Here is a 12741-nt window from a genome sequence, read left to right as displayed (position 1 = left end):
CTTCTGGTTCCTTCCACAGCCAAGCTGAGCTCAAATTTCCTGATCTCACTGGGCTCCATATAGTGCTGGGCACCACCTGAACCCTGCTCCATTTGTGACTGGAGACCTCAATCTTTTCATGCTTTGATTGTGTGAAGTAAAAGCTCAAATCTCCAGTCAGGAGCTTCTGTGGGGCAGAAACAGAGATTTGGACTCTGTCCTGGTGGGAAGGAGATGTAATAAATCTGTGTAGCAGCACTATGATCCCACTGCTATTAGCATGAACATCTGAAGTCTCCACTGGTCAGAAAAAGGTAAGAAATTACTTGACCATTAATCTGCATTTTAATGTAAGGGGAGATAATCCAGCTGTCTTAAGACTTTTTCCTCCTTAAGACCCCATAAATCAACTCTCCTTTTTCCCTGTTTCCCTTCACACCCTGAGAATTTATCTTGTTCTCCAGATCCCTGAACCTCCAAAGAACAAGATGTGGGTTGGCAATGAAACAAATCAGAATAATTTAGGTTGGGGGGAAAAAAATCCTCTCAAGTTCCCAGTTCAATGCTATGCCCAAAAAAAGGACTGATTTCAAAGTCAGATCAGGTTTCTCAGGGTCTCATCTGACTGAGATTTGAAAATCACCAGGAACAGGAATGCTACCACCTCTCTTGGCTGACTTATTACAGCACTAAACTGCTTAACTTAACTGCTCTCCTGGTGAAGGATTATTTTGCTTTATATCCAGCTGGGTCTTTTCCTGCTGCAGCTGGTGCCTCTAGACCTTTCCCTGCCTACCTCTGCAAGTTGTTTGGCTTCTCCATGACTGTTCTTTAACAGCCTCCTCTTCTCCAAGTTTGTTCCCTTTGCCTCCTTTGACATTGTGCAACTCCCTCAGCATCAACTTGGGATGTGCTGGTATCTCTGCTATTGGGGGGATCCAACACTGGACACCTTTTCCAGGAGTGTGCAGGTTGTTAAAGAAGACATTAAATAATATTGGCCACTCTACCAACCCTGACCAGCTCTTGATTAGCCTCAAACCTCTGACCACTACCCTGAAATCCTGCAGGAATTTCATCCAGATATAAAGCCACCAATCCAGTGCATAATCCCATGATCTGGATACAAAAATGCATTTGGACACTGTGTTAATGGCCTTGGTAATGTCAAAATCCACACCAGCTGCTTCTCCCCACTGTCCATATCAGTAGTCATCCCATCCCAAAAGGAAAACAGGGCAGCCAGGCACAACCTGTCCTCCACAAATCCTCACTGTTGTTCCCAATTGCTTCCCTGTCCATCATTTTGCCTGGAAATAACCTTTAGAGCTACTTGCTCTTTCATCATCCCAGGGGCCATGTGGGCAGACTGGTCAGTTGTTCTCTGGATCCTCCTCCTTGCCCTTTCTAAGGTGGGGGGAACATTTGCCTTCTTCCAGCCTTCAGGAAGCTCCCCAGGTGACAGAGAGTGGCGCCACAGTCACACCAAACATCTCCCTCAATGCATCCCATGGATTTGCAAACTCCCAGATACCTTAAACAGTCCTTGTCTCTCTTTTTCTTGGCACTGGGGAGCATTTTCTCCCCTGGATTCTGCCTCTGTGGAGGAATTTGGATGCCTGGGAGTCAGCCTTGTCAGAAGAACACAGCAAAAAGGCACTGGGTACTGTGGTGGTTTGACCAGGAAGAAGTGGGAATTCTGGGAAGCTGTGGTCAAACCAATGAAGGTTTTGGGTTTGAGACTGGCACCTGGTGTAGCCAGTGGGGTTTGGACACACCTCTGAGAATACACAGGGGTTAAAAAGCAGGGCACTGGCCTTGGCACTCTCTCTTGGGACGTCGCTTCGAAGAGGTCAGATCACCCTCCCCTGTCCAGCCTTGCTGCTAGGCGGGGGAGGAGCAGCCATGCGGTAGGCCCGGGGCCTGGACAGAGATGGGGGTGAGAAAGCTCTCAAGGATGGAAGGGTGGAGGAGCCCCAAGAGACATCGGGCAGTCATTCCCCCCCCCGGAGGGAGAGAGAGGAGAGCCGGCGTCTGAATGTGATAGCAGCCAGCCCGGGAGGAGAAAGGGGAGGGAAGAGTGCAGCCTGGCCGGCGGAGCAGCAGCACCTGTGGGAGTACCAGCATTCTGAGATAGACAGAGACTGAAAACTTTTAACCCTTTCTTTCATGATTGGGGCCTTGCAAAAATGCTAATCCTCCTCGAAGCTGAATAAGAAGGGAGATAAGAGATGAGATGAGACAAGGACCTGGCCCGAAGGACGTGGAGATGATTGAATGGGAAGAGATGATTTGGAGTGGCCTTTTGGCTGGACTTTTCTCGTGGCTATGGACTCAGTTGTTCCTGTGACACAGACTGCACTTAGGGGGACGCAGTGGCTCAAAACCAGGAGGGTTCTTCGTGAGGACCCCCCGGCCCCAGGGGGTTGGAAAAATATGGGGGGGACAGATGTCCCAAAGCAGAGACTGTGCCTTTTTGGAGTGAGACAAGGCATCCTTGAAAGACAACCCTAAGAGCAGCTCTGTCCATGCGTCAGTGGTGAGAGCACTGGGCATGGAAGGAAGATGTCACAAGCGGCAAAAGGACTTTTTCCGGGCGGTGCCGAAGTGACAGGGAAGCACACGAGGTTTCAGTGTGTTTCCAGGGGAAGCCTATGGAACAAGAAGGACTCCTTTCCTCTTCATGAACTGCAGTTTGAGTATACTAAAGTGTGGGGCCAAGGCTGGGCAGTTGATGATTTGGGAGAATGTATCGGATTGGGAAAGTCAGGTAGTGGGGAGGGGGGAAAGTAGATTTTGTAAGGTTTTCAATTTTTTTTTTCTTTTCCTTATAGTCTTTCCCTATTTTCCTGTAGTTTAGGTAATAAAGTGTTCTTTATGTTTAAGCTAAAGCCTGTTTTGCTTATTCCTGGTCACATCTCACAGCAGACACCAGGGTGAAGGCATTTTCATGGGGGGCACTGGCTCTGTGCCAGGCTCAAACCATGACATTTTTCTTCACCTTTTCAACTTCCTTATCCATCAGGCTGCTTGTCCCACTAAACACCATTTCCTGGGAAATCCTCTGATGCTGATGTACCTCCAGAACCCACTCCTGAAGCCTTTCACATCCCTGACCATTTTCAAACTCAGCTGAGCTCTGACCAATCTAATTCAATCCTGCATTCCTGGGCAATTCTTCCAGAGTCCTGCTTGGTAGCCTGACCTGGATTCCAAACATTTCCTTGTTAAGTTTCTGCTCAGTCAGAATGCTAAGAAGACCTCCTGCCACGCTTGCTTTTTTCCCTTCCATTTCCTCTTCTCTAGTGCAGGATGCTCCAAAGAAAGAAATCACCATTCACCTCCAGACCCTCTGGCCAAAGAAATCAGGCATTTGTATCAGAGGGGAAAAAAAAACATAGAACTTGATGGGTTTTGCCCAAAACCACATCTGCAGCAAAGACAGAGCTACTGCAGGGTGTTGCCTTGCTACACCTCTACTGATACATGGATTCTGTCTACTTATCAAAATATGCTGTACTCAGCCACAAAACTGGGGGAAAATCACTGCTAATTTAGGGACTTCTGCTCTAGCCTGTGTCCTACAATCACAGAATATCCTGAGTTGGAAGGGACCCAAAAGGATCAGCAAACCCAACTCCTGGCCCTGCACAGGACATCCCAACAATCCCACTCTGTGCCTGAGAGAGTGTCCAAACACTCCTTGAGCTCTGGCATATTTGGCGCTGTGACCATTCCCAGGGGAGCCTGTTTCAGTGCTAAACCACCCTCTGAACTAAGAATTATTTCCTGATACACAACCCAACCCTCCTGACACAGCTCCAGCCATTCCCTTAGGTCCTGTCACTGGTCAGCAGTGAGGATCCCCACACGCTGTGTGAAGCCCTGCACCAGCTGAGACAGATGGAAAAGGTGGGAAAAGCCCACAGTCTGTTTCTCTGCCCCCATTAGACTCCTCTCCTCTCCACAAACACTGAGTCACCGCTGCTTTCTCACCGTGTGTACACACATCCCTCTCCACACAGCCACTTACTCATCCCTGCCACCTCCCACCAGGGCCAGGAGTGCCTCAGCATCCCCAGCACAGGCAGAGTTCCTGGGTTTAAAGCAAAGCAAGCCTTAACAGCCCCGAGAGAGCTCATTGACAGCCACTCAATCAATCCTCAGGAGTGAGGAAAGCTGGGGCTGCTCTCTTGCAGTGATGCAGCACTCACCCAGCTGCTGCCAGGGACAGAGCTCTGCCCTGTCCCACATGCTGATGGGCTGGTGGATGTGCTGCTCAATAGCAGGGATCGATCCCATGCTATGGAAAGGTCACTGACTCCAGAGGCTGTAGAGCTGCAATGAATTCAGGGATGGAAAACACATCGGGGCACTCCTGAAATGCCAGTGTGTCAAGGAGCTGCTTGAAAAGAGGTGTCATTTCACCTGCTCTGACCCCTGAGTGGTTGGGTTTTCCCCCCAGTTCTTCATTTCTACACCAGTTCTCAATTTTTTCTCTCAATTTTTTCCCACACGGGTGCTGGAGCACGTGGCTCACACACGGATTGTGCCTCCAGCTGTGACCAGGACAGGCAGTGCATGGATAGAACAAGGTCACTCCACTTCTGTGGCCCACTGTGTCACTGACCCCTCTGTCGAGCCTGCTAATAAGACCAGAGATGCACCATCTGCAGCAGGGATTTTTTGCAGCCATCTGTCTGCTGGGAACTGGAGTGAGGCCACCAACAGGCCACCAACAGCCCTCGAACAGAAACAACTTCCAGTTTCCAACGGGGCCGTGCCAAGTTGGCCGCGTCTGAAGGGATCACTTGCCTCAAAAAACGCTCGTGCCATTCATGCCAGTGGCTGAGTAGGTGCCACCAAGGAGCAGCCTTTATTTGGGGGTTTTGAATGGGGAGTGGAGGGGAAATTCATTTCCTCCCTGATATGTAGCTGGGATCACCTCCCTGTTGCTCCTGCCCCTCTTTTCTTCGCCGTGTTCCTCTCCCTCTTTCTCGCCCTTCCTTCTTTTCTGGTTCCCATTTACACAAACAAACCCTAGCTGGGCAAAATTCTGGGAAAGCTTCCAGATTGTCAGCCTGAGCAAGCTTATTCATCAGAAGTGTTTCATACTCAAGCTGGGTCTATGGATGCATGCTCCAGATGCCTTTGTCCAGAGTTCTGAATGGGAAATTTTCCGGCCAAAGCTCCACAAAACAGCTGAGCTCTGGTGAGTGCTCTCCACACCAGATCAGGCAGCCAGGACATGAGGAGTTTCTCTCCAGCACGGTGGAAAAGAACCACTTTGATACTGCTCCTGTGTTTTGGAGACAATAATACTGCTGATTCCATTTCTAAGCACTCCTCCAGCTGCTGTCTATCAGAATATACAACATTTAGGGCAAAACAAAGTGGGAGCCAGGAGATAATGTTGGATACAAAGTTCCTGAGGCCATTAATAGGAAAGCACATTCACGTCCAGCAGCTATGCCTAAAATAAAAAGGACACACAGAGCACTCAGGGCTCAGCCACGGGAATGCTGTGAAGTTTGGAAAACATGAAAACATGATCTACAGAGAAGAAATGGAACAAACTCAGCGCACCAAAGAGAAATTCTAGAGATCATTCATTCATGCTTTACAAATATTTACAAAGAGAGACTCAGGATAGAGAGCCCTCCAATCAAGATATAGCTGGTCTCAGGATCACTTGGAAATGCATGTCCATCCTTGGCTAGCTCAGAAATACCCATTCAAGCCTCCCTTAAACGTGTCCTCCCATTCCTGCTGATCGTTTTGGCCATAGGCATAAGGCAAAGAGTGGAATGAGAAATTAAACAGAACACATTTGAAACAGGTCAGGCAATTTACTGTCCTCAATAACAGCAAATATTGGAAGGGTAGGGAGGGGAGCACAGTCCTGGAAAAAAATGCATCATGTTATTCCAAAATGGCTCTGGCATGCTCCAAACTGATTCAGCCTCATGTCTGAGCTTGGGCTTCAGATCCTGACCCTGTTTCTGATAGGAAAGAGAGGGTGAGGCTCGAACGCTTGCTCTTTAATCTTCTAGCCTGACTTTCCACTTGATCCTGACACCAGTGACCCCAGCAAGTCACCTACCGGCGCTGCTCAGTGCCGCCCAGCCTGAGGAAAAGCAGGAGAGGACAAGGACTTGAGCACATCCAATGATACCCCAGGCACGGAAAAACCTGAGTTCTAGATAAACGTTATCATGATCAGTCTTCAGCTGCCAAAATTAACCAGCCACTATGCACTGTCACAGTATCAACAAAAAACAAAGATGCATTTTTTTGCTCAGTTTTTACTCTTTTGTTTCCTTCCTCTACCAAAGCGCAGGAAAAAGTTATCTCAGTTCAACCTCTAAATGGAATTTACCCTTTCCTTCCTGCTGAGAAGAAGCACTGCACAAAATAAGAGCCTCACATTGATCCCTTCTCCCAAAAGGATCTCCAGTAATACCCAGCTGTACTCCCTGCAGCCACTCCATTTGGATTTCACAGATATTCACCTGGTTCTGATTTGTCTTTGCTTGGCCTCGAGCCATGAAGGTCTCAGCGTGTTTGCCATGGATTTAGGAGAGACATGGATCTCACAGGATAAACTCTGACCTTGTTCAAGGCAATACAGGGAGAAAATCCCTTGCACACCTCAGGTCCTCCAGCTTAAGAGTCACCAGAATGCATCTAACAGGGGCATGGGCCAATTGTTCATTAAAGCTTTGCTTCAAAATCCCTTCAGCCTCCATAAATGACACAATTTTAGGTTCCACCTGACCTGTGTACAGGAGCTGTCAGCAATGGGATGTACTGAGGGATCCCATATGCACCTGAAGGCAAAAAGTAGCTAAAAGTTTGGGGAGTTATTTAGGTGATTTAAGGTTTAACATCCTTAAGCTCCTGAAAAGTTCTGCCAGTTCTTCAGGCCAGATGTTTTCATGGCAGGTCACGGAGGTTTGGATGTTCCCAAAGAATTCCCTTGCAGCAGCATCTGCCTGCCAAGAGAGGCTGTGTGTGTCCACCTCGCCTCTGACAAGGTTTCCTGGGGTACACAAAGGCATCAAAACCAGCACGAGGCTTTTGGAAATGGAACAATGTCCCTACATGAGGGCATGGCACTAATTTCACTCTGCTAATTTCTCTGGCACTGAAAGGAGAGAATAATGCCAGCTAAGCCACCAGGATGACTTTCTGCAGGGCCCACTCATTCCCAAACAGTTCCTCCTCAAGCACCAGGCACCCAAAACCACAGAGCAAACATTCCAGGATCCATGTAGGTCAAAAAGACAATTATTTTCCCCAAAAAGAAGAGAAGAGAAAATGAAAGCCATACCTCCAAACAGAGACATAAATGATAATCAACAGCAAAAGTGTCAGCGAGGATACTCCACAGCCTACAATTAACGTGACAGAAGGGACCAGCACCTTTTCCATGTTCTGAAAGAGAGAAAGTGAGACATTAAAAAGTAAGTTCAGCCAGTTCTACCAAGAAAATTCCATGGCAAGAACTTTCCTATTTGTTGGTGTGCCCACTCAGCTGACCTTCACATCACAAACAAACAGGGAAGGAGACCAGGATCTGTTTCAGCCTGACCCAGCCTTTTTGCTTTTTTTTGGACCTGATTCTGCTCCCACAAACCAGTGTCAAACCTGGGAAACAATTCTGATATCCATGGAAGGCAGGCATGTGAAAGGTGTTATGAGAGGAGGATCAGGCTCTGCATATCCAGTGAAAGTGAGAAGATAATTAATGAAGCAATAACAGAACAATTACAAACGAGCTCTTCTGGGACGGCGGTGATGAAGGGTGGAGGATGAAGAGAAGGTGAAAATTTTCCACCAACCACAAACATTCATCTGGAAAAGGATGAAATGAAGCAAGGGGAGGAAAAACAAGATGTGCATCCTCCCCAGGGATCCACTATCCATCAATTCACTGCTCTTACACCACTGCACAAGGCATTTTCTCATAGAAAGGGGATCACACAGGCTGGAAAACCTGGTGTGGAATGGCTCTTTTTTTCTGACTGAATACAAAAGAACATCAGCTCTTGCAATATAAAGAGCAAACACATGCTGTAACCTCTCTAATGGAGCTTTCTGAGCATCCTGTGACTGTAACTACCCAACATCTGCCACACAGATATCATTGAACTCGCCCTGTCCCCAGCTCAGAGCGAGGAGCTCAATCCCACTTGGCTTTCTCTGCTGCAGGCATTTTTTTTTTCCCCCTGGCACGTTTCTTATTTCCACATCAGTGATCCCTGTTGGCAGGAAGGCAGAGAGAGGCACAGAACAGACACCCAAGAACCCTCTGTTTGGGGTCACACCGTTTGCAGAGGACAGGGAGCCCAGTCAAGGTTTGTCATTAGACTGGCACAGCACCAGCGCCTCGCACTTCACTCATGGAGATGAGATGGCTTCTGACACAGCAAGGGCTTAGCACAGGAGATAAAATAAAAAAAGAAAAGAAAATTATGCATGGATTTGGGAATGAAACAGGCAGTCCTCTAAGGACTTGACTGCACCGTTTTTTTTGGCAGGCATGAGGCTGCTCAGCCTGAACCTCCAGCCAGAGGGGTGCCATGGAGCTGAGGCTACAGCAGCTCTGTTCCAGGCTACTGAGCCTTCTGTGAAGTGAAATACATCAGGCAGGGCTCAGTGCTGGGTTTAAATGGAGCCTGGCCAGTTCAGAACATGGACAAACCAAACCTGTGTCCACTTACTCAATGCCCACAGTCACAACACGGTTGTGTGAACAATCCTGGTACACAGAGGTCAGAGCTGAATTGTCCCTGAATTTTTGAGGGCTTGGGAAAACCTTCCTTATTTGTTTATTTTGAACAAGGACACCTCTCACAGCTGAGGGGAATTAATGAGGAACAGAATTTTCACCACTCAAAGGAACTGTCAGGAAGGATGGAACAAGAACTTCCAAAATTTAGTGACACACTGTAAAAGCCTAGAAAATAAGGGGACTAACGTGAATGTCTCAAAGATGGATGGTCGTGGAGTCAACCAAGAATTGTTGGTAATAAAACACTGAAGAAAAAGGTGTGGCTGCAGAAGGGGCCATGCACAGGTAGGGCAGCACTTTTCTGGGAAGAAAAATCCTTGTTTTGGCACCTGGAGATTAGCACAATTCAGCAAAGTGCAGGCACAGGAATGAGGTTGAGAAATGGGCATGGATTATAGGATGGATCAAGACCACCCAAAATCCCTGAAAGCTCCAACCCAGTTCCAGAAAGGTCTACAAGAACAGGCTGTCCATGACAACTGATTTGCATGGAAAGAGAGACTTATCTCCAGAGAAAACTGATCTATAAAAAGGTACTCCCTGGGCTCATGGGCACCCCAGGACCCTGGACACCCCATCAGCTGGATCAACCTGGAGCCAGCATTGGTGATTTCTATTTTTCCCTTTCCTTGCTTCTCCTTTGTTTGTCTCTCCCCCTCTTTAATCCATCTCCTTTTCCCCTTTCACTCTACCCCTTTATCCAAAACTCACTACCATGTGCTGGCACCAGATCAGGGACTAATAACAATTTCTGTTTGTAATTCACTTATAAATCTTGGGATCCCTCTGTCTTCTGCCATTCCTTTTGATCAAAAATTTTGGGTGCTTCCTTCCCCTTAAGGGTGGGATGTCCCACACAGTCAATGGCTTGAGTACCCCGCTGGCACCAAAAGAAGAACAGGTGGTCTGAGGGATCTTCACTGGGTGCAGACCAGCTACAAACAAGAAACCTGAGCCTCACCAAACCCTCCTGCATCTCCCTCTGCTTTGAGATTCCCAAGAAAGAGATGTTTCAGCTCTCCTGTGGATTCTTTCCCTAAGCCTTTACAGACACTTGGGTCACTGTCATTTTTTACATCAACTCCTCTGACTGTGCTCCCACCCTGAGAATTTACTCCTGCCAAATCTTCATGCAAGGTTAGAAGCATGTTTTTGGGAACGAGGCAAACATAAATTTCAATGAAGATATCAACGCTTTGATTTTGTCTTCCCATCAAACAAAATTGAATTTGGACATCGTCCAGGCAGGGTGAGTGCTGATATCGCATATTTTGCTCCTTATAAATTGAAATGTGGAAAGGACTCTGATTAAGTCAGGTGGGGTGTGGCAGAGATGAATGTGTAGGAAGCCACAGCTTTGTTTGTCCCCCCTGCAGAATCCTGGTGGACAAGAGCCCTGTCCCAGGGCAGAGGTGCATGGTTGTGACAAAAGCGCTGTGGAACACAAGACACTCAGCCATGGATGGCTCCTTGCTCGCTCCCTCCAAGCTCTTTCCCAAGCCTTTCCCTCTCCCTGCTCCCCCCTTACGGCAATCTGAGTTCACATCGCACAAACGGTGGCCTGGGATGAGCATCGATTGTGACATTTGATTTAAGTAGGTCTCATTTCACTGACTTTTCATGGGCAACTGGATAAAAGTGGGGGAGGAGCTCCATTAAAGCAAAGAAAGCCCGACATGTAATTCATTCCTGAACCATCAAGGGAATGGAGCTTGGTTTTTAAGAGATGAGCAGGCTGCATCCCTAAATCCCAACACTGCAACCCCAGCTGCCCTCCCTTCCACTGTTGTGGTGTGTTGCAATATCCTGTTTTACCTTCTCCCTTCCCCCTCGCCCCTCGCTGAGTTTGCCCTGTCAATCAGGCTAACATACCAGCAAGGCGTCATGTGATAGGTGACCCTAGTACCTGGAGACCCTGCCCCTTCACCTGGTTGGTGACTCACCTGTCCCCTCCCCTTCCCCTGTCCTGAGCTTAAAATGTGAATGAGACCATGCGGCCCTATTCTGTTACCAGCAGTGGCCCAGTGCAGACGTATCTGTACTCATGGAATAAACATCTGGCTACCTTCTAGCAGAATCCGCTCCCTTCTTTTCTTCACCATCGCCAGAAGCTCTCCCCTGAGGTAAACGGAGTCCTGTCTTGTGCCCCGCTGCACTCTGCCGCCAGCCAAGGTATCGCTGGGGTGAACACCGCAGTGCTGCCTCTGGCCCAGCAGCGAAGGTCAGAATTGGCCTAGGCACCATCTAACTGGTTATATTGGGATACATATTCTAATTTCCACATCCTCCCTGAGATCCCTCCACCTCAAAAGACCTTAGGTTCTCTCACTGCCTTCCCCATCCACTGTCCCACATCATCCATAACCCTCTCAGAGATCCTGAAGCTAATTAAAGCTCTTCCACATGTACTGGATCATTCCTAGCTCAGATGTTTGCTCCTACACAAGGCATCACACAAATGATGACTGGCCAAGCTTAAGCCAGGCTTTAGGGTAATAACTGATCTCAATCTGTACCTCATCCCACAGGAAAGGCTCTGATCTGCACCTCCTTCTTTGTCCTACAAATTTTCACAAACCCCATGTCTAGAAGAAAGGCTTTTGCTGAAGAGATGCCATGAAGCTCATCCCTTCACTCTACAGGAAAGAAGGATGGGCCCAGCCCTGATGGGATTTTTGTTGGAAGGGGGATAACCACAAAAATCACTGGCTGCAGGAAGAAGAGAAGCTTGCTCCTTTGGGAATATTCAAATAATTAAGGTTGGAAAAGACCTTTAAGATCAGCAAGTCCAACCATCAACCCAACACCACCACCACGTTCTCCACTAAACCATGTCCTCCCTCAATTGCCACATTCACATTTTTTGATCACTTCCAGGGATGGTAACTCTACTATTTCCTTGTTTCAATTCTTTACCACCTTTTCCATGAAGAAATTTTTCCTAATATCCAATCTAAACCTCCCCTGCTGCAACTTGAGGCCATTTACTGTTATCTTAAAGAAGTCCTAAAGACTTAGGCGCCATATCTTAGGATTCTGTTTTCTTCCTTCGTTATTAAGGTTTCTTTGTCCTCCCCACCTTCTTTCTCTATCCACCAGTCCTCTGTTCAGCAAACAAATCATCATTTGTTCTATTTTTTCTGACTAATTAAACCCCCTGACAGAAGGTGGTCAGATGCTGCAGGATCTGAGCCTTGCGAGGGAAATTTCCTTAAAGAAGGAAAAATGGGAAAATCAAGATTGGTTTAAAAAATAAAGATCTGCCAACAGAAAAATGTGAAGGTAAGAGAAGGAACAGCCTTATGGGATTTTCACAGCATCAGAGCTGAGGAAAAAACCTGGTTGTCTGAAGAAGACCAGCCAGGAATAGGATCCCTACCTGCCTGGACTGGAGAGGAACTGCTGAGAGGGGCCATCCAAAAACCCCCTGAAACACAGAAAAAGCTGTTCCTGTTTGGAGCTGGAAATAAAACTTTTCCCTGGGCCAGTCGGGAACAGAGCAGGTCGTTCTGAGTCGCAAGGGCTGCGGTTCTGTCACCAGGCATGACAGGGGAGGAGGGAGGCAATCAATGACATCAGCCAGGATGGAAATAACGAGCACTGCTGCCTGGGGCCACTCTCTGTCCTGCCACCTCACTGCTCTGCCTGGCAGGGCAGAAGGACACTCCTCCTTCCCTTTACAATTTCACCTTGCTTCCTTCTTTTTCCTTCTCTTCCTTTCTCTCTAATTTTTGCTCTCCTTTGTCTTCTCTGTCTCCTTTCCTTTGGCTATTTCCCACGGCATATTCTGCCTTTTCTTCTTGCTCGTAATGCATTTTTCCGGCTCTCTCCCCCTTTCAAATTCTCTGCATTTCTCCCCTTTCCTTCTCTGGCTTTCTGCAGAATGCTGTGAAAAGTGACTCGATTTGAGTTGTGCTTTTTCCATTACCCTGCTCTGGCTCCAGGGTCAAACAGGCTCCAATTAG

At 47.8% G+C, this 12741-nt stretch overlaps 1 protein-coding gene across 14 annotated transcripts in view; it reads right to left on the bottom strand.

The window, feature by feature from the left end:
• ADGRB1 (adhesion G protein-coupled receptor B1) overlaps nucleotides 1–12741 on the bottom strand; it is a 293366-nt gene that overhangs the window by 63530 nt on the left and 217095 nt on the right. For 7 of the 14 annotated variants that reach the window (XM_074557880.1, XM_074557889.1, XM_074557884.1 and 4 more), the window contains 2 exons: nucleotides 7313–7416; nucleotides 6083–6178 (listed from right to left, as the gene is read on the bottom strand). In XM_074557880.1, the coding sequence (XP_074413981.1) occupies nucleotides 6083–6178; nucleotides 7313–7416 (200 nt within the window). The remainder of the gene's footprint in view (nucleotides 1–6082; nucleotides 6179–7312; nucleotides 7417–12741) is intronic. The other 7 variants (XM_074557913.1, XM_074557928.1, XM_074557962.1 and 4 more) reach the window with 2 other exon arrangements.

The sequence above is a fragment of the Zonotrichia albicollis genome, chromosome 1 (genome assembly GCF_047830755.1).
Source record: "Zonotrichia albicollis isolate bZonAlb1 chromosome 1, bZonAlb1.hap1, whole genome shotgun sequence".
NCBI lineage: Eukaryota > Metazoa > Chordata > Aves > Passeriformes > Passerellidae > Zonotrichia > Zonotrichia albicollis.
Note: the sequence above shows the minus strand (reverse complement) of the source record. Positions and strands in the feature narration are given on the sequence as shown.